The 26,492-nt window shown below is 42.1% G+C and overlaps 1 protein-coding gene across 2 annotated transcripts in view; it reads right to left on the bottom strand.

Moving 5' to 3' along the window:
- The window catches only part of plxnd1 (plexin D1), a 243,171-nt gene that overhangs the window by 184,474 nt on the left and 32,205 nt on the right, over window positions 1-26,492 (bottom strand). For both annotated transcript variants that reach the window (XM_039771008.1, XM_039771009.1), the window contains exon 2: window positions 2,187-2,363. In XM_039771008.1, the coding sequence (XP_039626942.1) occupies window positions 2,187-2,363 (177 nt within the window). The remainder of the gene's footprint in view (window positions 1-2,186; window positions 2,364-26,492) is intronic.

The raw sequence follows: 26,492 nt of genomic DNA, 5'->3' as shown, positions 1-26,492 counted from the left end.
ATTTTTGTTTGGGTGCCATTTAAGGAAAGAAATGAAGCAATTCAGAGGAATGATGAAGAAATTCAGGGGAACAAATCTTAAAAAACTAAATGAATTCATAGAAGTTAATTAGCACCAAAAATGGGTCACTAATTCAGACAAAGGTTACAATGAAAACCTGTAGCCACTGGGGCCCTCCAGGACCAGAGTTGGGGACTTAGAGATAGGATTTTAATGAGACACAAATCTGGCGAAGGCACCAAAAACATTTCTACAGCATTGATGGTTCCCAAGAGCACAGTGGCCTCCATAATCCTTAATTTGAAGAAGTCTGGAACAACTACAACTCTAATAGCCTAAAGCAGGCTGTTTGGCCATGTCGAGCAATTCAGGGAAAAGGACCTTGGTAAACGAGATGAGCTACAATCCAAAGGTCATTCTGGTTAGACTGAAAAGAACTAGTGTGAAGATGGGAGAAACTTCCAGAAGGACAACAATCACTGCTACACTCCATTATTCTGGGCTTTATGGCAGAGTTGCCAGATGGGGGTCTAAAAGACACATGAAAACCCAATTGGACTTTGCAAGATACTGTGGTCAGATGAAAGACTGAACTACCTGACCTCATTTCTAAGTGACATGTCAGGAGGAAACCAGATACTGCTCATCACCCACGTAATATCATTCAAGCAGTGAGGCAGGATGGGGGCAGCATCATGCTGTGGGGTTGTTTTTCAGTGGCAAGAACTTGAAAGCAAATCAGGGTTGAGGGAAAGCTGAATGGAATAAAATGCAGAGATTAATACCTGCTCCAGCGCGCTCTGAATATCAGACCGGGGTGAAGGTTCATTTTTCAACAGGACACAAAGCAAGGGTAACACAGGAGTGGCTTAGGGAGAACTCTGTCAATGTCATTGAGTGGCCCAGCTAGAGGCCTAACTTGAACCCAATCGAACATCTGAGACCTGAATAAGAGCCGTCCACCAAAAAGTGACGGAGCTTGAGAGGGTCTGCAAAGAACAACGATGGTCAATTCCCAAATACAGCTGTTTGAAGCTTGTCACGTCAAACCCAAGATGACTCCAGGCTGTGCTTCAACTAAATACTGTGTAAATACTCTGACTACCTGCGTCAAACAGATATTTCAATTTTCTTATTTTAATAAATTTGAAAAAATGTCTAAAGTCCCGTTTTCACTTTGACATTCTGGGGTACTGAGTGTTACTTGAATTTCAATAATTTTAGAATAAGGCCGGAAAATAACAAAATGGGAGTCTGAATACTTTGTGAAAACACTGTCGATGGATGGATTTTTTTTTTTATTTCATTGTCACTGAATGAAAAAAAAAAATGAAACTAACCATTATACAATACTAGTCGTATATTTCAAATAATGTGAACTTTAAAGGCTGCTTCCACTGGGACCCAATAATGGTCACAGTAACGTTAACAATGGGAAAGTGCAAATTTCACACAATTATCAAACTGGAATTTAAACTCAGGCCTCAGGTTCCTAGGAGACAGCACGGCTAACCACTGAGCAGCTATGCCAGTTTAATGGTAGCATTAAGTTCACAAGTTAATAGATTTTCAGACAGAAATGCAATGCAGATTCAATGGGCAGACAGGGGTGCTTGGGCTGGAAATGCCTGAACTCTGTTCTGAAGACATGTTCTCCTTCACTCGTTCTTTCACAAAAGGTTAGTTAAGTGAAGATGGAGGATGGCAGGTAAGAAGTGAATTTCCCCACCCAAGCAGTGATTATCAGGCATATGTATACAGTATATCCTGATAAAGGTGCAGCTCGAGTAAGACATCTTTTATTAATCATGGGACCATTTCTTCTTATTTTGATAATTAATTGGGCACATTCACAAAGCCAAACCTGAGAATCCTTCTAATTCTGACTCCAAGACAACCTGGCATTTTCCATTATAATTTGACTGCTCTCATTTATGGTATATAAGCACATTCTAACAGATCTATGCCATGATATCTATCTATCTTAATGTACTCTGGGTCTCTAATGCCTTGTAATACTAAGCCTTCCAGTGGACAAAAACAACAGTGACAGTATTTTACTCAATGAAAGGCAAACTCCATTAACATGACTATCTTTCATTCCACGTGGTGAACATTATCTTGAACAGATTCTTATATCAACTCTATTACAATATTTCCTTAAGATCATTATACACTACTCTTACCTTTCGTAATTTCCCGCTGGCAGTGCCCAGAAACATCACTGTGTAGTTGTTGACAACAGATACGGCCACAGAGGTGAGGCCTGAGGCTTCAAACACTGGTGCCACATTCAAAGGTGTGCGGATGGCCAGAGGATGCTGGAGGTGAGCCGCTCCACAGTCCAGATGCTCCTGTTGCAACTGTCCAAAAAAGGAAAGCACAATTAAGGAAACGCCCAAATATCTGCAAATGCCCCCCTCTCTGACTGAGAGTGGATTGCTAAGCATTAACAAGTATTTGTTGTTTTCTTGACATTGACAAGGAATAAGGAAGAAATCAAATTATTGCCAGCCCCGTATCCACAGTGAGCTGGAAATGTGTAGGGCTACAACAACTGTGAATAATAAATGTGCTGCAAATAAAGCTGAGAAAAGAGGGCAAACTTTGGAAGACTTGACCTGCAATGATCTTAGCGTTTTCTTCAGTGGGTTTATAAACACACTGCATTCAGTGAAAAATATAACCAAAGAAATGAAACCAATCATGAAGAAACATGTTATAAGTAATGTCACATAACATGTAGGCAAAGTGGGTGCCATCACAGCTTTGTACTACTTGTACCCCAGTCACTTTCTAGGCAGGCATGGTTTATGTCCCTGTGTCTGTGTAAGGCAGGGGTCCCCAACTCCGGTCCTGGAGGGCCCCAGTGGCTGCAGGTTTTCATTCTAACTCTTTTCTTAATTAGTGACCTGTTTTGCTGCTAATTAACTTCTTTTGAGTTCATTTTCATTGACTTGCTCATGAAGACTTGGACCTATTAATTGTTTCTTTTTCCACAATTAGCAGCCAATCAATAACGAGATACAAAATGAACCAAAACATGATCGGCAAACTGTGACCATTATACAATAGCTGAAAATAAAGAAAGATGAAGGTCTCAGGAATGCTGATCTGCTCAGGTCCCCTAAACATTTTATCAGAGCTCTTAGAAAAGAGAAAATCAACAATTTCAGAAATGTCTGCTGTTGCACAATTAAGGAAGCAACAAGCCATGGAATTAAAGAACGGGTTTAATTAACAACAAGCAACTGGTTGAAGTGAAATTGGTTGAAGTCTGAGGCCTTGACTTAGGTGGTCTTCTGTTGGCTCACTCACTTCACATTTCATTTTTGTTTGGGTGCCATTTAAGGAAAGAAATGAAGCAATTCAAAGGAACGATGAAGACATTCAGGGGAACAAATCTTAAAAAACAAGTCAAGGAAATGAATTCAAAAGAAGTTAATTAGCACCAAAAATGAGTCACTAATTTACACAAAGGTTAGAATGAAAACCTGTAGCCACTGGGGCCCACCAGGACCAGAGTTGGGGACCACTGGTGTAAGGCTTACTCCATTGACTTCTTCCATATGCCCCATCGGCTGGAAGAACGTTGTTATCAAGCTTCAGCATAAGCCTGAGATGTACTTACAGAGCCTATAGAAAGTACAGTGTTCACCACCTTGGAAGCTTTCATATTTTATTGTAATAGAACATTGAATCACTGTGGATTTAACCTGGCCTTTTGGACACTGATCAACAGAAAAACTGTTTAATGTGAAAGTGAAAAAATATATCTGCACAATCAGGTAAATTAATTACAAATATAAATAACAAAATAATTGATGGAATAAGTATACACCTCCTTTAATATGCAATGAGAAGTGAAGCAAAATGACATCTTTTATTGGATAACTGAACAGATTACAATATGCAGCTCGGGCAGGTTGTGGTATTACAGCAACATCTTGCCTGAAGAAGGGGCCTGAGCTGCCACAAAAGGTTGCATATTGTAATCTGTTCAGTTACCCAATAAAGGGTATTGTTTTGCTTGGTGTCTTATTGCATCCATCATGGCTAACATGGTACATCACCCTACTACTACCCCCTTTAATATAACATTCCTAAATCATCACTGGTACAACCACTTTGTGTTAAAAGTACCACCACTAGTTAAATAGAGATAATCTGCCTGGGGTTTCAGTTAAAGTCTAAATGCACCTTATCTGGATGGTTCAGCTTGTGCTTGGTCAATATGTTGGCCTAACCTACACAATGTAGACCAAAGAACACTCCAAGCAACACCATGAAAAAGAGACTTAAAAGCACAAGTCAGAGGATGGAGTCAAAAAAAAATATCCACGTCTCTGAATATCCATTGGAGTCATGTTAAATAAATCATTAAATAAGTCATATCTTCAAATCTGTCTAGAGCAGGTTGTCCACAAAAACTGAAGAAAAAGACAAGTAAAGTTACTATGAGACCTATGAGAACTCTGAAAGAGTTGCAAGCTACAGCTGCTCAGACTGGAGAGACTGTGCAGACAGCAAGTGTTTCCTGAGTGCTTCACCAGTCACAGCTTTACTGGAGACTGGCAATGAGAAAGCCATCATTAAAAGAAACATGCAAAGTTTGCCAGAAAAGTACACTGGAGCCTCTGAAGTCAACTGATAGAAGGTTTTATGGTCTGATAAGACCCAAACTGAGCGTTTTACCATCAAACTAAATGCCATATTTGGTGTAAGTTAGACCCTGCGTATTATTTAAAACACACCATCCACGGCGTAAAGCATGGTGGTGGAAGCATCATGCTGTGGGGATGCTTGTCTGCAGCAGGCCTTGGAAGGCTTGTGAGGCTAGAAGGTAAATTAATGCAGACAAATACAATGAAACCCTGGAGGACAATCTGAAGAATTCTGCAAGAAACCTGCACCTTGAGAGAAGATTTGTTTTTTCTCAACAAGACAACAACCCTGTTATGATGTGAAATTTTGCATACAAGTTGATAAACATTTTGCATGTCTTTATTTGTAATGTAGGCAAAGCAATGTAATATTAGTGTTACATTAGTGAGAAGCATTCATGCTTACCCCCGTTTAAAGGAATTTTACGACAGGGTTGGGGGAAGTGCCTCCAACAAGTTTGGTAAATGTTTCTCTGCTGTTTCTCAGTCAACCCCCACAGGAAAGCCAGACTGCCTAGCTGGCAAACTTTAGCTCAACAAATGGTTTTGGGGAGTGGCAGGTGTGAAGACTTGTATCAGAAGCCTTTAAGTACCAGACGTCCTATTGGCTCTAGGGGTTGGACAGAATATCTATATATTTGCTTGTTTTAAAGTACCAGACGTCCTATTGGCTCTAGGGGTTGGACAGAATATCTATATATTTGCTTGCTTTAACCCCTTATCAACTGAAAAATGAGCATCTCACACCATGAACTGAAAAAGACAACACAATTAAGAGCACAGCTCATCGACCATATTGAGACAGGCATGTGGCCTGTTCTGAAGAAAGCTGACCAAAAATGAGGACTTAACTAGAGACATTTTAAGTAACTAACAAGTCTGTGTGCCGCCTGAAACTACGCATCACCATTTATCAGGTTGTATGGTTGCCAATTTTCAAATGTACTTTGCATATTATTATTATTTAAGAATATTATCAATAATACATTATTTAAATTGTAACTTAACTCCTGCTTGTCTTTTACATACTTAATTGCCTGAGGGTATACATGTAGAAGGTGGGGAGAAGTTATATGGTAGAGTGCCTTATAAACAGTGGTAAGTCTATGATTTGAGGCATTCTGACAAAGGCTACATATTAATAATACAAAAGGGGAAAGTAAAATAATATATCACTCTACCAAAACAAAACAAACCCCAAGCATAAAGCCAAAGCTACACTGGAATGGTTTAAAAAAATGTCAATGTCCTGGATATGACTCGTTTACGTCCAATTGAGATGTATTTCTGGACTTGAACAAAGCTGCACACTCATAACTGACATGCAACCAGACAGAGATGGAGCAGTTTTACAAACAAGAGTTTTGCTGGAGTGCCCAGCTGACAGAGAGAGGCCTGTGCACAAACAGTCAAGGCCATCATGGCTACAAAAGACGTGTCTACTAAATGCTCATATGAAGGGAGTATAAACATATCTGATCAATTACAGTATTTGTATTTTGCATTTGTAATTAATTTAGGCCACTCCATAGAGATCTGTTTTCATTTTGTCAGTAAAATGTCTTTTTCTGTTGATCAGTGTTAAAAACTGCAAATTAAATGCAATGTTGTATAACAGTAAAATGTGAAAATTCCAAGGGGTCAAATAAACTGGGATCTAGTTCAGAGTGTTTTGCCAAAATTAAAGGAAACAGATACACACAAATGGGTGGATCAGCATAATATTTGCTTTTAGTTAGAAGACACAGATAAGGTAGCACATATCACAGGTATAGTACGGCAGCAGAGTCCTGAAAAAGTATTCAGACCTTTAAAAAGTTTCAGATATTGCTGAATTGCAATTGACACTTGCATATTTTCTTCTCATCTGCATTTTTAGCCAAGCTCACGAGCTTAAAGTTATATGAAGTTATATATTAAATTAAAAAAACTTTCTAAACATTCAGAAGCTAGTGTTCATGTCTCTCTAAGTATTCAGTTGCCTGTGCTCAGGCCACTTTATCTTTTATCCTGATAAGGATATAATCATCTTCATGTGGGTCCCTATCCTTACAATGCTAAATATACTGTTTAATTTTTTTAGATAAAAACTGTAGACTGCTTGAGAATTGTTAATTATGCGATGTATATTAAGAATAAGTTTAAAAAGGTTAATTAAATACCATTCTAAGCAAGTCAAAGACAAAGTGATAAATACAAAAAGGAACACAAAGAGAATCAAAAACGTTTCTATATCCCTACTCCTTCTGCACTTGACTAAGCAGACTTGAAACTGAAACAATGGATCACCTTCTGATCAAATTATCGATGAATGGAAGCCCAAACGTGGCCAGGAAAAAGAAAGATCTCCAAAGCTCAGTATCCAATCAAGGTGACTTGGGAGAGAAGCCTTAAAAGACCTTCAGAAATTCTGTGGCTGAGTAATGGGACAACAGTCAACAATATCAAGACCCCTAAAAAACGGATCATCTTAAGGTTGACAAGAAAACGCAATGGTTTGGAAAACGTTCTTCTACTCAGATAAAGTAAAACAATTATCCCTTTTAAATAAAAAACTATATGTGACTGAAACCTTACACCACTGATGGTCCAAGAAAAGCACACTGGAGGCTCTAAGGTGTAATGGGGTTGTGGGAGCAGCATGCTGTGGTTGCTTATCTTCAACGGAGATGGTGAACATGTCACTATTGAAGGAAAAACATTGCAAAGAGACTTGTTACAGTCTACTAAAAATCTTGAGCTTGGGAGAAGATTCGTCTTTGCACAGGACAATGATCACAATCAATGAGCCAAAAAACACTGCTGTGGATCAAGCACGAAGAGATGAATGTCCTGGGGTGGTCATTTCATGAATATTTGACACAATTTGATAATAGTAACCCTACAGCACACTTTAGAAACTTAAAGGAGTTTGAGGAATGGGCAAACAGATCCAGAGGGTAAAGCTGGAATACACCAACTTATAAAAAATGAAATGCATTTTTGCACGCAAGATGTGGTTCAAACAAAATAACTAATGTGTAGTTTTGAAACACTTAGCCAGCCAACAAATTTAGATTATGAATTTGTTTAAAATATTCATAAGCAAAAATGTTAGTTTACCTTTTATCATTTCTTCTCAATCATTTGAATGTTATCATCATAAGCTGAACTGGCATTTTAGTGGCTGGTTGAAACACCACATCTTTCACCTTCTCTTATCATGGAGTTCTTTGGCATGAGAGCCATTTTTGTATGTACCTGCTCCTACATCATAAGCAGAGTTGAGGCTCTGAGGCTAGGGATCTATGCCGCCAATCAGAAGGTTCCTGGTTTGAATTCCATATATGCCAGAAGTGATTCTACTCCGTTAGGCCCTTGAGCAAGGCCCTTAACCTGCAATTGCTCAGTCCTGGGTATGACATTATCCTGCATCCAGCCCTGCAAGCAGGTCCTCCAACTTACAGGAACAATTTGGCGGTTGGTGGCAGGATTGTCACTCTTGCCACTGGAAAAAAACACATACTGTTCCATTCCATTTGAACTAGTGTGGTGCTGAGGTGTTGCACGGCTGTGCTCGAGTCTTAATTTGGAATCCAAAGGTGGTTCGTCACGTGGTGGGTGCAGCAGCATGCTGAATTGGTGCATGCCCCCAACCTCTCTGTCTCCTACCTCACACCACATCTTCTTCAGCTTTTTTCTGGACCTCGCCCCCTCTTCCATCTTGGCACTTCTTCACACACTCATTTTCAAACTTTCCCTCTATATGCCCAAACAACCTCCTCACCACCTATTGCCACCATACTAAGTTGTTCTCTTACTTTGGAATTCTGCTTCCTCTCACTCCATGACATTTCACACATCCATTTGATCATTTTTATCTCTTTTCCTTCCATTTCTACTCCAAGTTCTTTTATTGGCCATGTCTCTTTTCCATAACACATACAACTTTTCACACAGCTTTCATGAAGGTTTCTCTTCAATGCCAGAGAAGCTCATTTAGATCCTCTCTCACACTGGGGGCAGTTCCATTGATCTCAGAATCTTCTCCTTCAGTTGCTCTTTACTTTTTAATATCCATACAAGATCAATGACATACAAAGCACTCCCATGGCAGTCCTTCACACACTTCTCTGATCAACACCAACAACTTTATCATGAGAAACAAATAACTCAGAATGAATTCCTGGTGTAGCCCCACAATTTTTAGCATCCTTATTTGCTCTCTTGACTGCATTTCATGCTTCTTCAGACTGCAGATTGCCATCACCGCTGGCATTAAATGTTCTTCCACAGCTAGTTGGAGGGAGCTGCTGAGTATGTCAAATTATGTGACTGCCCTTCACTTAAGTGTGTTGCCAACTGTTTCTGACTTGCTAGTATTATGCCTTTCTTACTTTTGCCTGACAACAAAGTTCATGTATGTTGTTCCCTTCCAAGGCATGAAAGCAAACAATATATTGATAATGTTTACTTTATTCAAGATTCTTTTCTACACCATTGTCTCAACCATCTTCTTCATTTGGTCTAAAATCCTGACCACTTGATTTGACCTACAAACCAATTGATCACCTTCCTTTGTGGACTGGAATGAAGACACTTATCTAGTCTTCAGCAACCCTCACAAGTCTGTCAAACATTTAACTCCATGATATTCTGTTACCCTTTCTGACATCACTGTAGCTGGGCCAACTGCTTTAGCTGTCTTCACCTTTTCAGCACTTTTTGACTTAATCTTTTGCAAACATAAGGCTAGGTCCTTTTGTTTTTTCATAATGGACAACATTACCCATTTGTCCCCCTCCTTCAACACCTTTGCCATGTACTTTTTACAGATATCATTAATCCCATTAAAATCAATCATGATGGTCCCGTCAGTATTTTTGGGCAATTCCCACCTAATACATCCTGTTTTTCTTTTGCCCTTTGCTGCTCAACCCTGAAAACTTTCCTCTTTCCTTCCTTATTCTGCAGCTTACTTGCAAACTCCCACATTTTCAACAATAACTTTTCTAGCATTCTGGTTTATTTCCTTATAGATTGCATTTTTGCCTACTTAGTTTGTTTTCTAATACTCTATACAGTATCTTACTTTCTACTCAATCATTTTCTCCACATCAGCTTTCCACTACCCCATCTCCTTGTGTCTCTATGGCCCCTAGTCCAACCACTGAGTATGCTCTTACTTCCTTAATCTCAGAAAATGTATTATTTGCCCTCTCTTCATTTAGTTTCCAGACCCTCTACTTGTATTACCCTCTAACTAAGAGTTCTCATACCCCTAAATGAGGTTGAAATAAACACCTTTCTCCATGGATCAACCTCATATTTTTTCAACATGTCCCATTTGTCTCTCCATACCTACAAACAGTCTATCATACATTTCACACCACGAGATTCAAATATAATCAACAGAGTTTCCTCCTTCTTAAAAGCTGGTAAAAGCAGAAAACCATTTCCATTGCATCACTACAATCCAGAATTCTCTTGTCTTCAATATTTGTCATACCAAAGGTAAAGCTCCAGTGAACACCCTCATAACCACCATCACTGGCGTGAATATACCCATTCAGGTTGCAACTCACTGCAGTCATCAACTTCTAAGGCTCCTAAGACATCACTCAAATCGACCTTCTCCAGAACTCTTCTTTCTCTTCATCACTTTTTTCAAACTGTAGAGCATATCTTGAGACTATATCTCATCAGTTGTTCACAATTCATTATATTAACTCATCCTATTCAACTCCAGCATTTTGTCCCTCCATTCGCCTGACAAAAGTACACCAACAGCAGCAATAACATCAGTGCCCCTATGCCAGAATAAATTGTACCCATCACTACTTCCACTAGTAATCTCTCTCTTTTAGCTTCTCATCGATGAACACTGCACATGTCTACTTTTCTTCTGGACAGTAGTTCCACCAGAACGTCCCATTGTCATACTCTTGATATTCCAAGTAACAGTTCTTTCAATTTTGTGCATTGCCATTAAAGTGTCCTCTCCACAGTGCACAAGTTGTTGGACTGTCTTAAATAGGGTTCCCACACATGAAGATCAGTAAGGTTTCCCAGAATCCTGTTTGACATAGGTAGGCGGTGCTGTCAATGGCCTACAACAGGCTGTATTCTGTCCGTGATTTGCACCTTTCATCAATGGGAGCATGTCAGATATAGCACCAAACTCCTTTAACCACATTTCACAACAATCAAGATGGAGAGTGCCTTCCACTAACACAAGGTTACATCGGCAAACCCTAAGCATGTGACTTAGACCTCTTGCAGTAAAAACACAAACCAAAAGAAGAAGATACATGATTATTATTTGTAACAGAATAAAGGGTCTTAATATTTTACAGGATACTAGCTTTGTAAAGATTTGCAAATAAGCCTGATGGCAACTGTTCACCTACCTAAAACTGCTAGAGAAATATATTAAGAATATTTTGGAAACATTCCCAAAGAATAACAAATATGCAAATCCAAATCCATGTCTTTATGATGCAGAATTTAAAAAAAAATCACAACTCTTTTTCTCTTTGCCTAACAAGTATGTATAGTACAGTAATATGAAGAAACATGTTCCCTATAATTCTTTGAAAGCAAAATGCATCATCCCACTCACCCCACAAAGAAGTCAGTGGTGGGTGTGAGTAAAAACAATCCTCTATAAAATCAAATCTTTCATGAGCAAATATCAATATAAAAAGCAAATAAACAGTATTCATTAAGAATTGCTGAGCTTTCTAAATTTAGTAAAATTCTGCAGTAGGGCTCAAGTCAGGGCGACACTGTGTAGAAACTCCCATGTGTGTGTGTTAATTACATGAGGTGTAATCCATGTTTTAGTCAACTCACATTTCTGTCTTTGTTGAGTCATAATGAAAATGGAAAATGAGGTGGGTGGGTAGGTGCACAGGAAAAGACCACTAGACATGCACAGCTGTGCAGTGTGAATGAAACTTAAGTGCACAGTTAGATGATTGTCTACAACGAAACTTAGCACAAGCGGTTCAGGATTTCCAGAAGCCATTTACAACAATTGGCACATCTTCTTTGGATCTTGTTTGCCTGTTCTTATCTCTTAATCAAGAGCGTCAACTGTAAAATGTGTAGTGTAAAGGTGAGGTGAGTAAGGCAAGCTACAGCTTGTACTAAAATGCTACTTTTGAAAGTTCAGTAGATGTTTTTTACTTTGTTTAACCTGTGTGGATTGAAAATAATCAGTACATTAATGTAGAAGAGAGTGTGCATTTCTACAGCCTGTCATGTTGGTCAGCTGGAGACAGAGTTGTAAGAAACTGTGCTTACAGGTGAGTGGTGATTGAATTGAGTATTCATGTTAATTTATCCAATCTTCAAACCTGTTGGATCCATTTATGAGATGGTGGGGTATCAGATCCCATTCTGGCTATAACTACACTGTAATTTTTACAACACTGAATTGTACTTAATTGTGACAAAAGTGTTTAGACATTAGACCTTTAGAACATCAGAACACTTGAAAAACCGTTGATGAGAACAGGTCATTAAACCCAACAAAGCTCACCAATCCTAGCCACCTAATTCCTCCAAAACAACATCAAGCTAAGTTTTGAATGTTCCTAGGGTCCTACTGTCCACTACATCACTTGGTAACTTATTCTGTGTTTCTAAAGTTATCTGTGTAAAGACAAACTTCCTAATCTTTACACAAAAGTTACCTTTAGCAACTTTCCAATTGCGTCTTTGTGTTTTTGTTGAACTCATTTTAAAGTAAGGGTCTCAATCCACTGAACTAATTCCATTGGTTTTTGCATGGATATGCTTTAAAGGTTTGCCTGGCTGGCTGGATGTTGTCAACATAGACCGAGTGACACAGAGTGAGGCATTGTGCTCTGAATCTGTGAGCAGTGCTTCAGAACCCTGTAAGGGCACCAGAGGAACAGAAAGGCTACACAGAGCTGGTAGAGACATTCTAACCTTTTAAACAGCTCAATGATACAACCACACCAGGGAGCCACATTTATAAAACTTTGCATGGATTCAAGCATGAAAATATGTTCCCACCAAAAAAAAAAAAAGATTTATTAAACCTGCTGTATGCTAATTTCATACATATTTACCATTTATAAATCAAAATCACCTTGTAAGTACTGCATATGTATTGTACATGAATGTACCACGAACGCCACTGTGAAACATCCATATATGGAGCATACTAATATGCCTCATATACACACACAATCATAATGCTGCAGAACTTCATTGGCTGGTAGAGTAGCATCCCACCTGATGCATCGAAATACTGGCTGTACTCCACAACAAAGGGTGCAAGATCATGCACAACATTATAGTGCTTCTCCACGGCATTCTGGGACTCTAGGAAATGTGTAAGGTACCAGTGTCTGAGCAGGTAGCCACTGTCAGTTGTCACATGAAATGACATGATTGCTGTTACGATGAATAGTACAGGCCACATAAAACAGTGAGGGTTCAACCAGTTACCTTATCAATAAACCAGCCTCACGTATAGCATTGTGACATCTGTCAAAGCTACTTGTCTTAACATAGATGAATCATGGGCTTACCCAGGCCACAGAGATGTTTCTCAGTGAGTTGTGCATTAATGAAATGTCACTGCTCATGGTTAACAAAAGCAGCTTCATTCTTGCTAGATGCCCTTGTTGCAATATGAGTACATAAACTGCTCCGATTCTGTTAGGAGTACCATATACTGCAAATTGCCTGTTATGTTTTATGTATGTGCATCCACACCATACTAGAAGTGAATGATGTACCTCGCCGGTCAGTTAATGGCTTGTAGTACAGCAGACATGATGGAATGAAGCTCGGCTGAGATATTCCTGATGTGTTGGCCAGTTTCCTGAGAAGTGACAACAGATAGGCCATATAAAGTATAAAAAAATCAAATCAAAAAGTTCTTCAGTACAAATACGGAGCATTAGTCATGTTTTGGTCATGTTTAAAGGGAACTGAAATGCAGTTTGCACAACATAAGCAGAACTTTTGAGGTTTAATATTTGTCATGTCAACACACATTATAATAATGGCTTAGTGATATGAATTATTATGCAGGTAAGTCATCATTTAGCTAGTTTGCCGCAATTCCCTACTTGATCGAGGAAGTCGTCATTTCCCAGTTTCTAAAAACATGTTGCATGCAAAGGGGTCAGTGTTCCCATGTTGTTTTCTTTCATATTCTTCTAATTTTAAGAAGACAAGACACAATCTAATGCACTTTTTGATACATTACAAATACCACAGCTAGATACTCTCATTGCAGAGGAATTGAACAAACCTCTGAAACTCTCAGAATTACTAGATGCCAAAATCTTACTTCAGAGTGGAGAAGCAGGAGGCCCTGATGGCTACCTTGCTGAATTTTATAAATAAAAATTTCAATTAAGTTAGCTCCTCTTTTATTATAAACATTTATATTATTGTCTTTCTTAAGAAAAATAAGGACATTACAATGTGCATCATACAGACCAATCTCACTTCTGAATAACAATGTTAAGATTCTCTCCAAAGTTCTAGCTAGAATGATTGAGAAAGTGCTTCCTTTGTTAATATCATAAGACCAAAGCGGATTCATTAAAGGCAGACACTTAACTTCTAACCTTCAATGCCTGTTTAATGTAATATATTCACCCATAAAGTCTAACACCCCAGAGATCTTATTATCTTTGGATGCAGAAAAAATATTCAGTATGGTTAAATGGGACTACCTGTTCACTACATTGCACAAATTTGGGTTTGGCCAGAACATTTGTACATGGATCAAATTACTGTATACCAGTCCAGAAGCTTTAGTCTGTATTAATGTTATTTCAGACTACTTTAAACTAGAACGTGGTACTAGACAAGGATGCCCCTCATCACCACTACTTTTTGCAATCACCATTGAGCCACTGGCAGTTCACTGTCAAAATGCTTATGAGATAAAGGGGATTATCAGAGAAGGACTTGAACAGAAAATGTCTCTATATGCAGATGATATGGTACGGTATATATCAGATGCACAAAATCCTATGCCTGTAGTCCTAACAGCACTGGCAGAGTTTCAAAAGATATCTGGACTAAAATTAATTTGAATAAAAGTGTGTTTTTTCTAGTGAACTCTCTAGCACACAACATTAAATTGGACACCTCCCCTTTTATCATTGCAGATCAGTTTAAATACCTAGAGGTAAATATCACAAGAAAATATAAAGCTCTTTTTAAACAAAATTTTGCTGTCTGTGTGGAAAAACAAGATGTGTATTGATGATCTACTCTCCAGAGAATTACATTGTCAAGATAAATATCCTTACTAAGCTTTCTATTTCAATGCCTCCCCATATACTGTATATTAACAAATCATTTTTTAAGAAATTACAATTAATCATAACACTCATTTATTTGAAATTCAAATCATCCATGCAGCCAACGGGCAACCCTACAACGACCTAAAGCAGAACGTGGAATGGCACTACATAAGTTTTAATTGTATACTGTTCAGCAAATATACAAGCTATAAAAAACCTGGATATTGACAGAAATAGCTGAACACACACAAGCTTGGTTTGCAATTAAAATAAAATCCTGCAGTACTTCCTCAGTAAATACAAGTTATCACCAATATACTAACAAACCAGTTGTGCATCACTCATTTAGAATATGAAACCAATGCAGGAAGCACTTCAAGACAGAGAAGCTTTTATCTTGGCACCTCTACATGATAACCCCCTTTTTCTACCCTCTCAAACTTACACATTTTTTAAAGTTTGGAAAAAGTATGGCATTAATTCATTTAGAGATTTGTATATAGATAATATCTTTGCATCCTACGAACAATTACACTCTAAGTTTAGCTTCCCATCAACACAATTTTCCACTATTTCCAAATTAGAAACTTTGCTAAATTAAACCTGCCCAATTTTCCTCACCTCCCACCTATTTCTATATATTGATCAGTGTTGGGGACTCAGACAGCATTTCTATAATATATACAACATTTTAAAGTCCCTTCCTTTTATGAGTACATTGGGAAAAGGATCTCTTACTCAACATTTCAGAAAAGAAGTGGAAGGCAGCCATGCGCAGAATTCACTTGAGCTCCATATGTACAAAGCATACAATTATTCAATTTTAAATCTTTTATCAAACACATCCATCTTGTTTAAAATTGTCCAAAATATTTTCAGGGCACTCCAACCTGTGAACGTTGCAATCGAGCTCCTGCCTCACAAGGCCACATTTTTTGGCCGTGCATCAAAGGAACATCATTCTGGACAAAAATCTTGGTATGCCCATCAGACAGCTTGGGTGTCACAGTCACTCCTAATCCACTAACAGCTGTGTTTGGTGGTCTCCCAGATGGGCTTAAAGTGAAGAAGGACAAACAAACTGTAATTGCCTTTACTTCACTACTAGCACAAAGGCTTCTCTTACTCCATTGGAGGAAACCAAGTCCACCTCTTTTAAGTCAGTGGGTAACTGATGTTATATATTATTTAAAACTGAAAAAAAATCAAATTCTCACTTAGAGGGTCTGTTCAAAACTTTTTTTTAAAACCTGGCAGGATCTAATCAATAACATTTTGGAATAGGCATTTATATTGGGAAAAAGGATTCTCTTTCCTCTTTTCTACTCTTAAAGTTTTTCTCTGGCTATTGGCCTTCCTCACTTTCTCTAGGGTGGGGGTTGAATTGAATTTAGTCTTGTTACGTTTTATTTGATTGTATGAATGTTACTTGCTTTTAATAAAATAAAAAGAAAATTATTTTATAATTCCCAATGTTTGCATGCAAGGTTGCGTACACAAGCTTTATAAATGGGTCCCCAGGCCACGGTGACCCAGTCATCATATCTTTTGAAAAGGTCTCCATTACCTCAGAATTGACTGACCCAGAATTAGCCCTTGAAAGGATTTTAACAGGCAGTCTCTGATAGTCGCACATTGAGATGAACTGGACAAAGGCTCACAATCATCAGGGAAGAAAGGAAACTAGATGAGAAAACGCGAGATGGCAGATGATGAGCAGAGTGCTTGTTATGGTACTGATGAAGTAGAAAGGGGGTCTCTCCTTTCTGGTACAGAGGTCTGTTTAGTTAAGTTCAGTAGGGTTGTCATTTGTGTTTCTTTTCTTCTGCTATTTTCATCTATTTCTAAAATGTCACCCAAGCTCTCATAACACCTAGAAAATGTTGCAATTACTAATTTGAATTAGCATCACATCTGGCAGAAGATAATAATTAATACATTTTGCAGAATAAAAAAAATATGGAGGTATTGAGAGGACTGTTTTTGAAATTTAGACTTACAATGTAGAGGTATATCATATAGCAACATGTCAGTGGCAACCGGGGGCAAAATCTTAGTGTTATGAAGAAGTTAAAATATAAACAAAAAAGATAACACACAATAAGAATGCCTTTGTGTAGTAACTTCAGGTAAGCTTTTACTGCAGTAACCAAGGTGCTGTTGTATTAAACTTTAAATAATAACATACTCAGACCAGCTTAATCCAAATATTATCTGAGAATCTGAGAACAGTCAATAGAATATATTCAAGTGACATGTGCAGAGGAGAGATGCTGGGTATATTGTGAGAAGGATGCTAAGGATGGAGCTACCAGGCAAGGGGAAAAGAGGAAGGCCTAAGCAAATGTTGATGGATGTGGTGAGAGAGGACATGCAGGTGATGGGCATAACAGAACAAGATGACGAGGACAGAAAGATATGGAAGAAGATGATCGGCTGTGGCGACCCCTAATAGGAGTGGCTGAAAGTAGAAGAAGAAGAAGAGATGTATCTTTTAATCAGAAATTACACGTGCTTAATAAATTCTAGAAAAAAAATCTTCATATATAATTTTCGATTTTTTTCATTATTTCCATTAAAATTAAACATAAGATTAACTTTTATCTAAATGAGGATCCACTCAAATATTAATCCAGCCTTTTTCTTAGATATTGCATTATTCAGTCTTCTTTTAATGGCTGCACTAAATTATTGAATCACTTGCACATTCACACCTGATTGATTAGACTGGACGCCGTGAAGAAGGGCTGATCCAATATGAACCCATCTGCTACCCCACTTGTGGCTCTTCTATAAGCTAAAGGACTGTTCTTCTTCCACAGGATGCCGTTAGTGATGTATTTTCAGCTATCGTTTTTTTGGCCTCTGCTGATATTTGCGGCAGTAACAGCTGTACTTACCACCTGATTGCACATATAAGATTGCCAAACAGCTTGTGTGTCACAGTCTGCTAATATTTTGAAATGAAATATTCAAGTTGTACATGAATACAGAAAGCCAAGTACATCTTTTAATAGTTGGCTAATTTACAGAACGGCATTACAGTTTAGCACAATTGTGCTTGTGATGGATGTATCTCCATTGTTATTATCGATCCAAACGTGGAGAGCAAAACAGCCCCCTCAGATGCTCTGACCAAACCATCTACTAGTACTTTTTTATTTTACGGTTAAAGACAGACTATCTGCCACTCATGTTGCTTTTTTGTTTATATGGGAAAAGAAAGAGGAGACCAATGACATACTGGACTAAAACTATAAGTAATTTGTGATCAATGTAATCAATCTTCCTTCTGATATATGACAGACCATATATTTTCTAACATCTTGGCTTGGGGAAGATGAAATTCAGTCATTTTCAGACTCCTTTGTTGTTTGCCCAGCTCAAGCATCAGCAAACTGAAATACTGTTGTAGTCTGAAAGAACCAAAGCAAAACAAATCAGTGCCTTGTCTTGAATGTCACAGTGAAAAAATAAAAACCTAAAATGCCACTCAAAGCATTTATGAGGTGGTAAGCGGAAATTTAAAATAAATTAAGGTTCACATAAACCAGCATGAAAGACATGTGCCAATCCAGGCCAATTAGCCTCAACAGACAGCTGCCAGGAGCCGCCAGCATAATTGAAAATAATATGCAGAGCTGAACACAAATTAATTTTAGGAGGCAATTAAGACAGAGAATTATTGCACTGGTTTTCGAATCTCACAGGAAAATGTGAGGTGCCTCCATCAGATTTCCAGAGCAGATCTACAGCTGATCACTGATAGGCAGATAAGCCATCTTTTCAAAATGGCAAAGTACAGGTGCTGAGAGAGGGGGATGAAGCTTTTCTATCCCTGAGCCAACAGCAAATTAAAGGGGCCTGCTAGGAGAATTCCAAATCATGTGCGGACCACTATCCCCAAATTCAGTTGTAGCTTAGGTGCTTTATATGGCGTATATATGTAATGTCTTTGGCACACTTACTCACAAGAAGCAAAACGCATGCCTGCACCCGGCCATGGCAGTGGAGCGTAACAGTTCACTTGGCTATCATTTTTCTCTGAAGGAACTCCATAAGAATCATTAAGCTGTGTCTGTGTTTGAATGCCATCCAATCGAAAATGCCCCAAAAGACAGAATTTCATGCATGACCTTTTATGCATTTTCAGCTCCAGCTTTTTATTTTTTCATTCCAATCAATAATGCTAGCACTGTGTCTCATTTTACATTTTACAAAAGCTCATTTTTTCTTCAACAAAGTTTTAAAGAATTGAGGAACAGCATGTCAGAAGGCAATGAGAACTGGATAAAATATTCACCACTTTTATAGCTATGGAAATCTATGAGCATATTGAGTCTGCATGATAAATTAGAAAACAAAATCTCTGGTGGCCTCCTAACCCTTATTAAATGCATTTACACACTGCAAATGTGAGAGAAAAAATAATGTATCTGTGTATAAATATTATATATATATTATATATATATTTTATAATGGACGGCTGGGACACATCCTTATTGGAAGGATAGGGTGAGATGGCTTATGAAGGGCACTGTCTCCCCCGAGCTGCTATTTTGCAGGCCTCCTAGGTGGGTCCTTTCATCGGAGCAACGTTTCAGCCGTGGCATGGCCAAATGGGGAGGCAGCTAGATTGATGAGGTCTCCAGGACTCTAAAAATATCCAAACCTAATTATGTCATATCATCTACTGTTAAACCGTACTTCTAAAATGTTTATTATTATGCTGTCTTAAGGAATTGTTCTGTTCTGTGTATTGTATTGTATTGACCCCCTACTTTTGACACCCACTGCACGCCCAACCTACCTGGAAAGGGGTCTCTCTTTGAACTGCCTTTCCGAGGTTTCTTCCATTTTCCCTACAAGGTTTTATTGGGAGTTTTTCCTTGTCTTCTCAGAGAGTCAAGGCTGGGGGGCTGTCAAAAGGCAGGGCCTGTTAAAGCCCATTGCGGCACTTCCTGTGTGATTTTGGGCTATACAAAAATAAACTGTATTGTATTGTATTATAATGAGCCACCTAGAATACTCCTGGATGTAGCTTGAAAGGAGCCAGCAGCTACTACTCAGGCAGCCAGAGTCGGGAGGAGGTGGACGAAGCTTGCCAGAGAAGGAGTGGAGACGAAGGGACAAAGAGAGAAAAAAGGAAGAAGGAACAGAAAGCACTATGTTTACTGTGCCTTTGAGTGCTTAGTGCTGCTGTGGGGAGCGAGACAAAAACAGTGAAGAATGGTGGGGGCAACAGCATGCTCTGGGGTTCTGTTTCAGTGCTATGGACTAGAAGAATAGCCATTTTTGAGGAAAAGCTGAATGCAGCAAAGTACAGGTACTGTATATCCTTAATGAAATCAAGCTTTAAAGCACTCTGGACCTCAGACTGGACTGAAGATTAACCTTCCAACAAAATAATGACCCTAAACAGAAAGCAAAGTCAACATAGGAGTGGTGTAGGGTCAATTATCTGAAAGTTTTTGAGTGGCCCAACCAGAGCTTGGATTTGAACCCACTTCAAAATCTGTGGAGAGACCTGAAAATAGCTGTTTACTGGAAGTTTCCATCCAACCTGACTGAGCTTCAGAGAATCAGCAGGTAAGAATGGCAGAAAAGAAACAAATCCAGAGGTACAATGCTTGTCACATCATACCCAAGAAGACTCTGAGCTGTAATTGCTGCCAAAGGTGCTTCAATGAAGTACTGACTAAAGGGTATGCATAATTTTGTAGTTTTTAATTTTTTATAAATTTGCAAAAAAATCCTAAAATCCAGTTTACTCTTTGTCAATGGGGGTATTGAGAGTTGTTTGAATTAAAATAATGTTATCATAAATGAAGGGATCTGAATTGTTTCTGACGATACGATGTGTGATATATATAGCTATGCATGTGCATTAGACAGTCAACTTCCGGGCTCATGAGAAGTAAACACTACCACTCTAGGACACAGTTGCAATCAGCGATTGTCTTGTCTCATTTTCCAACCATAGCTCAGAGAAGACACTTCAACTATAAGAGCAGGGCACTCCTGGAAGGAGGGGTGTCATTTTGGGGGAGAGCAGTTCGTCAGACTAATCCTGAAGCCTGACTGCTCTATAGAGCTTTATTAATCCAGCCAATGGCTGATTCTATCTTTGCCCCTTATAGTGCCATTGTGCACCTATTATACTTGTTTAACTTTATCATGTCAAAAATGGGGTGGCTTGGTTGGCACCCCAACATTTCTTTGGGATTAGTGCACTCCTTTTGGTCAGAAGATATATATATATATATATATATATATATATATATATATATATATATATATATATATATATATATATATATATATTGTCAGGGATGCCAGGGGCTATGACCCGGCGGGGCGCCAGGAGGGACGGAAGAGGGTCAGAGCCCGGCCTGGATCACGTGGGGTGTGCCTTCCGGGTTGTTTTGGGAGCCACGGGTCAAGGGCTTGGAAGCTCTTCCCTGTAGGGGCCCGTGGCCACCGCCAGGAGGCGCCCAATGCCTTGGGATTTGTTTCCCCAGCACTCCTGCCACACCAGGAAGTGCTGGGGAAGACTGGGCGGTGCCGGGGGCAGCGGGAGGACAGCCGACACTTCCGCCACGCTGGGGCGTGGCCAGAAGATTGCCGGGAACACCTGGGGCTCATCCGGGTCCTCCATAAAAGGGGCCGTCTCCGTCATTCAGGGCTGGAGTCGGGTGGAAGGAGGGCGAAGCAGTGGAGAGTGGAGGCGGCCGAAGAAGGCATTGTGGCCAGGACTTTTGAGTGTTTGGGGTTTGTGCACGTGACTGGGTCTTTGTGACCATTGTTTGGGGTCTTGGTGACCCAATATTGTAAATAATTTGTAAATAAGCGTGTGGTGGTGTCATAACAACATGTCCGCCTGTCTGTGCCGGGTACCGTTCACATCTGGCGTAGCGGCAGGATGCTCCGCCTGTTTCAAAGCGGAGACCTGTATAAAAAATATTGTTGTGGGCGGCCGGTGCAGCAGGGGACCCCACCCGCGCATCGGGTGCTGCGTGCACACAGCCCAGCGGGTAAAGGAACCCGGACCGCCAGGGATCCGCAGGAGGGCGTTATTCCCTGAAGCGGGGCGGCGTGCATTGGAAGAGTGCAGCGGTCTCCGGCGCGCCGTTGCTGGAGGCGCCGGGGCGGCATGGCGTCGGAGAGCCACACCGAGGGCGTTTCCTCGGTATGGCGGGACCTGGGAGGTGAGTTCCCTGCCTATCGGCAGCGGCCCTTGGGGCGGGCGTGTGTTTGTTTTCCAGGCAGGGACCTCCAGGATCCGCGTCAGTGGCGGGCATGCTGGTTTGCGGGGCTCCGGCAGCACAGCGGCAGCCGCGAGGGCTGCGAAGGAGGAGCGCTGCAGCTCGAGGCGCTGGCAACAGCAAGGCTGCCGGCAAGCACGTCGCCGCCGCAGAAAGGGAGCCAAGATGGCCGCGGACCGGAAGTCCCTCCCCCTGACAGGCACGCGATTGGGCGGTGTGTCTTGCGTGCCCGCCGATGACTGTAGAGGCGGGACCAGGGAATGTCCATCACGAGCAGGGGAGACCGATTGGGCGGAGGAGAAGGCCCACAGGAAGTGGCGGCGTCGGAGGCCGACAGTCAGGTAGGCTCAGCGTCGGTTAACTTCCTGTCTTTGCCGGCTGCTTTGGCGGAGCTGGGCGTCCCTTCAGCCCGCCGGGCAGCGTGTGTTACAGGTGCTATGTGCCCTCGGGCTGAGGTGCTGGTACTGGAGAAGAAGGCTCGCTGGCGCTGAAACGTTACTATCGACAGCGGACGGCGCGGCGCTGGAATCTCCAGCGAGAGAGGTACAGCGGAGGCGGTGAGTACAGCCGACTCCGTAAAGCATATGGGAGGGCTGCTGAAAAAGGCTGTGAAGACAATGATCAGTTCGAGTAAGCAGCCCTCCGACAGGAGTGCGGCGCCGCGGACTGCATGCGCTGGGGGGAGTCCGTGAGGGCGCTGAAGGACACGGGCTGCTAAGTGCCCCGGGTCCTAGCGCCCTCCGCCCCGAGTTGGCTGCGGTCTTGCGCCGCACTATAGGGACGCAGACGGGACAGAGGCGCCTTTTATTCCATAAGGAGTCTCAAACCGTCAGGGCGTCCCAGAGTGAAGGGAGGAATAAAGGGCTGGGTGCGATTCCTCCGATAAGGTGAGCAGCGTTGCTGGGTGCAGCGTGTGGCTGGCTGCCCTCTGGGAGAGCAGAGGGAATCCCTGAGGCGGCGGAGAGAGAGCGGGCGGTGCCGGCGACTCCATCGTCGAGAGGGACACGGAAGCGCGGAGAGGGTGCCGATCAGGCAAGTGCGGGGTGCGGTTGGAGAGCGCTGCCCGTGCGTGGCACGAGCTGGGTGTTGGCAGCGGTTCTGCCCCTGTGTTCTCTTTTGTAGGGACGGACCCCGGGCGAGTTGAAGGAACCCCTTCGTGGCGGAACAGCCCTCTGATGTCGGGCCGTCTGCAGAAGGATCTCTCTGTCGGTGCGCAGGTGCGCTCGCAGCTGGAGGAGCCAACGGGGGAACGAGTGGCTCAGAACAAAGGCGTGGAGGTCCCGGAGGGGGTGCCACCAAGGAGGCCCGGGGTGCGGTAAAGGGGAGCACAACCTGTGCGAGGCACAGGGATGCACCATGGGTTGGTGTCTGGATTGTGTCTCCGCCCCTGTCCCTGCTCGGAGTGCCGGGCGGACCCGGCTGTCCTCGAGTGGGGCCCGTTTGAGCTCTGCTGCCCTCGGGGCGGGTCGCTCTTACCCACGAGTGGTCTTAGCTGGCTGTGGGGCACTGTCAGGGATGCCAGGGGCTATGACCCGGCGGGGACGCCAGGAGGGACCGGAAGAGGGTCAGAGCCCGGCCTGGATCACGTGGGGTGTGCCTTCCGGGTTGTTTTGGGAGCCACGGGTCAAGGGCTTGGAAGCTCTTCCCTGTAGGGGCCCGTGGCCACCGCCAGGAGGCGCCCCAATGCCTTGGGGATTTGTTTCCCCAGCACTCCTGCCACACCAGGAAGTGCTGGGGAAGACTGGGGACGGTGCCGGGGAGCAGCGGGAGGACAGCCGACACTTCCGCCACGCTGGGGCGTGGCCAGAAGATGCGGGAACACCTGGGGCTCATCCGGGTCCTCCATAAAAGGGGCCGTCTCCCGTCATTCAGGGCTGGAGTCGGGTGGAAGGAGGACGAAGCAGTGGAGAGTGGAGGCGCCCAAGAAAGGCATTGTGGCCAGGACTTTTGAGTGTTTGGGGTTTGTGCACGTGACTGGGTCTTTGTGACCATTGTTTGGGGGTCTTGGTGACCCAATATTGTAAATAATTTGTAAATAAACGTGTGGTGGTGTCATAACAACATGTCCGCCTGTCTGTGCCCGGGTACCGTTCACAATATATATGGTTGAACAGTTTACTGTCAAATAATGCAAAGAGTACGTGACACGTGTTTCGCACTAATTCTGGGCTCATCAGGCATACTGCACCCCCTCTTGGGGATCGAACCACGGACATCAGCGGCAAAGCCTCTTTACGTTGTGCCATGCCGTGTGGTTCGTTTATCTGACAGCATGTAGATCGGGATAATTACATTCATGGCATTTGTAGTCTGAATCACAATCTGATTGTATGGGTGGTTAGAAAAATGTGTCGCATACTCTTTACATTAGTTGACAATAAACTATTCAACCATTCTATGATCGGCTTCTCGCAACTGAAGAGGGCACCATGGAGGATGTTTGTCGACTTGCAGAACAATCACAAGCGTTACCTGGTAGGTAACCACACATACAATCAGAATGTGATTCAGACTAAGAATGGCATATATATATATTGTGGTCCCGGCCGGGACGCCCAGGAGGACGAGAGGAGGGCTTGTGCCTCCTCCATACCGCGAGGGGGCGTCCGTCCTGGTTCTGTTGGGGACCACGGGTCAAGGGCATGGAAGCCCAGCCCTGTAGGGGCCCGTGGTCACCGCCAGGCGGCGCTCCGATGCCGGTTTATCCCGTACGGTCCGCGGCTGGGGCTGGAGCCCGGCTGGGACGCTTGGAGGACAAGAGGAGGGCAAGTGCCTCCTCCAGACGGAGTGGGGCGTCCATCCTGGTTAGGCAGGGGGCCTCGGGTACAGGGCATGGAAGCCCAGCCCTGTAGGGACCCGTGGCCACCGCCAGGCGGCGCCCCAGGGCCTAATTATCCCGGGAGCCCGGCACTTCCGCCACACCAGGAAGTGCCGGGGAAGACCTTGTGTGTGGCGCCGGAGAGCCGCCAGGAAAGCAGCCGACACTTCTGCCACGCTGGGGCGTGGCTAAAGAGCAGAGGCCGGAAACACCTGGGGCTCATCCGGGGCATTATTTAAGGGGCCGCCAGGAAGGCACAAAAGACTGTGGGCCTGGACTTTGGGGAATTCGGTGCGAGAAGGCACTGGGGGTGCACGTGAGCAAAGACTTTGTAAATAGTGTATAATAAACAGTGTGTGGAGCAAAATATGTTGTCCGTCTGTCTGTGCGGGGCCCCCCCAAAAGGGCCCCCCCGCTTTTTTTTAACCCGGGGAATTTAAAAAATAAAAAATAAAAAAAATTTTTTATAAACCAGCATGAAAGACATGTGCCAATCCAGGCCAATTAGCCTCAACAGACAGCTGCCAGGAGCCGCCAGCATAATTGAAAATAATATGCAGAGCTGAACACAAATTAATTTTAGGAGGCAATTAAGACAGAGAATTATTGCACTGGTTTTCGAATCTCACAGGAAAATGTGAGGTGCCTCCATCAGATTTCCAGAGCAGATCTACAGCTGATCACTGATAGGCAGATAAGCCATCTTTTCAAAATGGCAAAGTACAGGTGCTGAGAGAGGGGGATGAAGCTTTTCTATCCCTGAGCCAACAGCAAATTAAAGGGGCCTGCTAGGAGAATTCCAAATCATGTGCGGACCACTATCCCCAAATTCAGTTGTAGCTTAGGTGCTTTATATGGCGTATATATGTAATGTCTTTGGCACACTTACTCACAAGAAGCAAAACGCATGCCTGCACCCGGCCATGGCAGTGGAGCGTAACAGTTCACTTGGCTATCATTTTTCTCTGAAGGAACTCCATAAGAATCATTAAGCTGTGTCTGTGTTTGAATGCCATCCAATCGAAAAATGCCCCAAAAGACAGAATTTCATGCATGACCTTTTATGCATTTTCAGCTCCAGCTTTTTATTTTTTTCATTCCAATCAATAATGCTAGCACTGTGTCTCATTTTACATTTTACAAAAGCTCATTTTTTCTTCAACAAAGTTTTAAAGAATTGAGGAACAGCATGTCAGAAGGCAATGAGAACTGGATAAAATATTCACCACTTTTATAGCTATGGAAATCTATGAGCATATTGAGTCTGCATGATAAATTAGAAAACAAAATCTCTGGTGGCCTCCTAACCCTTATTAAATGCATTTACACACTGCAAATGTGAGAGAAAAATAATGTATCTGTGTATAAATATTATATATATATTATATATATATTTTATAATGGACGGCTGGGACACATCCTTATTGGAAGGATAGGGTGAGATGGCTTATGAAGGGCA

This window comes from Polypterus senegalus, chromosome 12, assembly GCF_016835505.1.
Source record: "Polypterus senegalus isolate Bchr_013 chromosome 12, ASM1683550v1, whole genome shotgun sequence".
In the NCBI taxonomy this organism is placed as follows: Eukaryota; Metazoa; Chordata; class Cladistia; order Polypteriformes; family Polypteridae; genus Polypterus; species Polypterus senegalus.
This window is presented reverse-complemented; position numbering and strand designations above follow the sequence as displayed.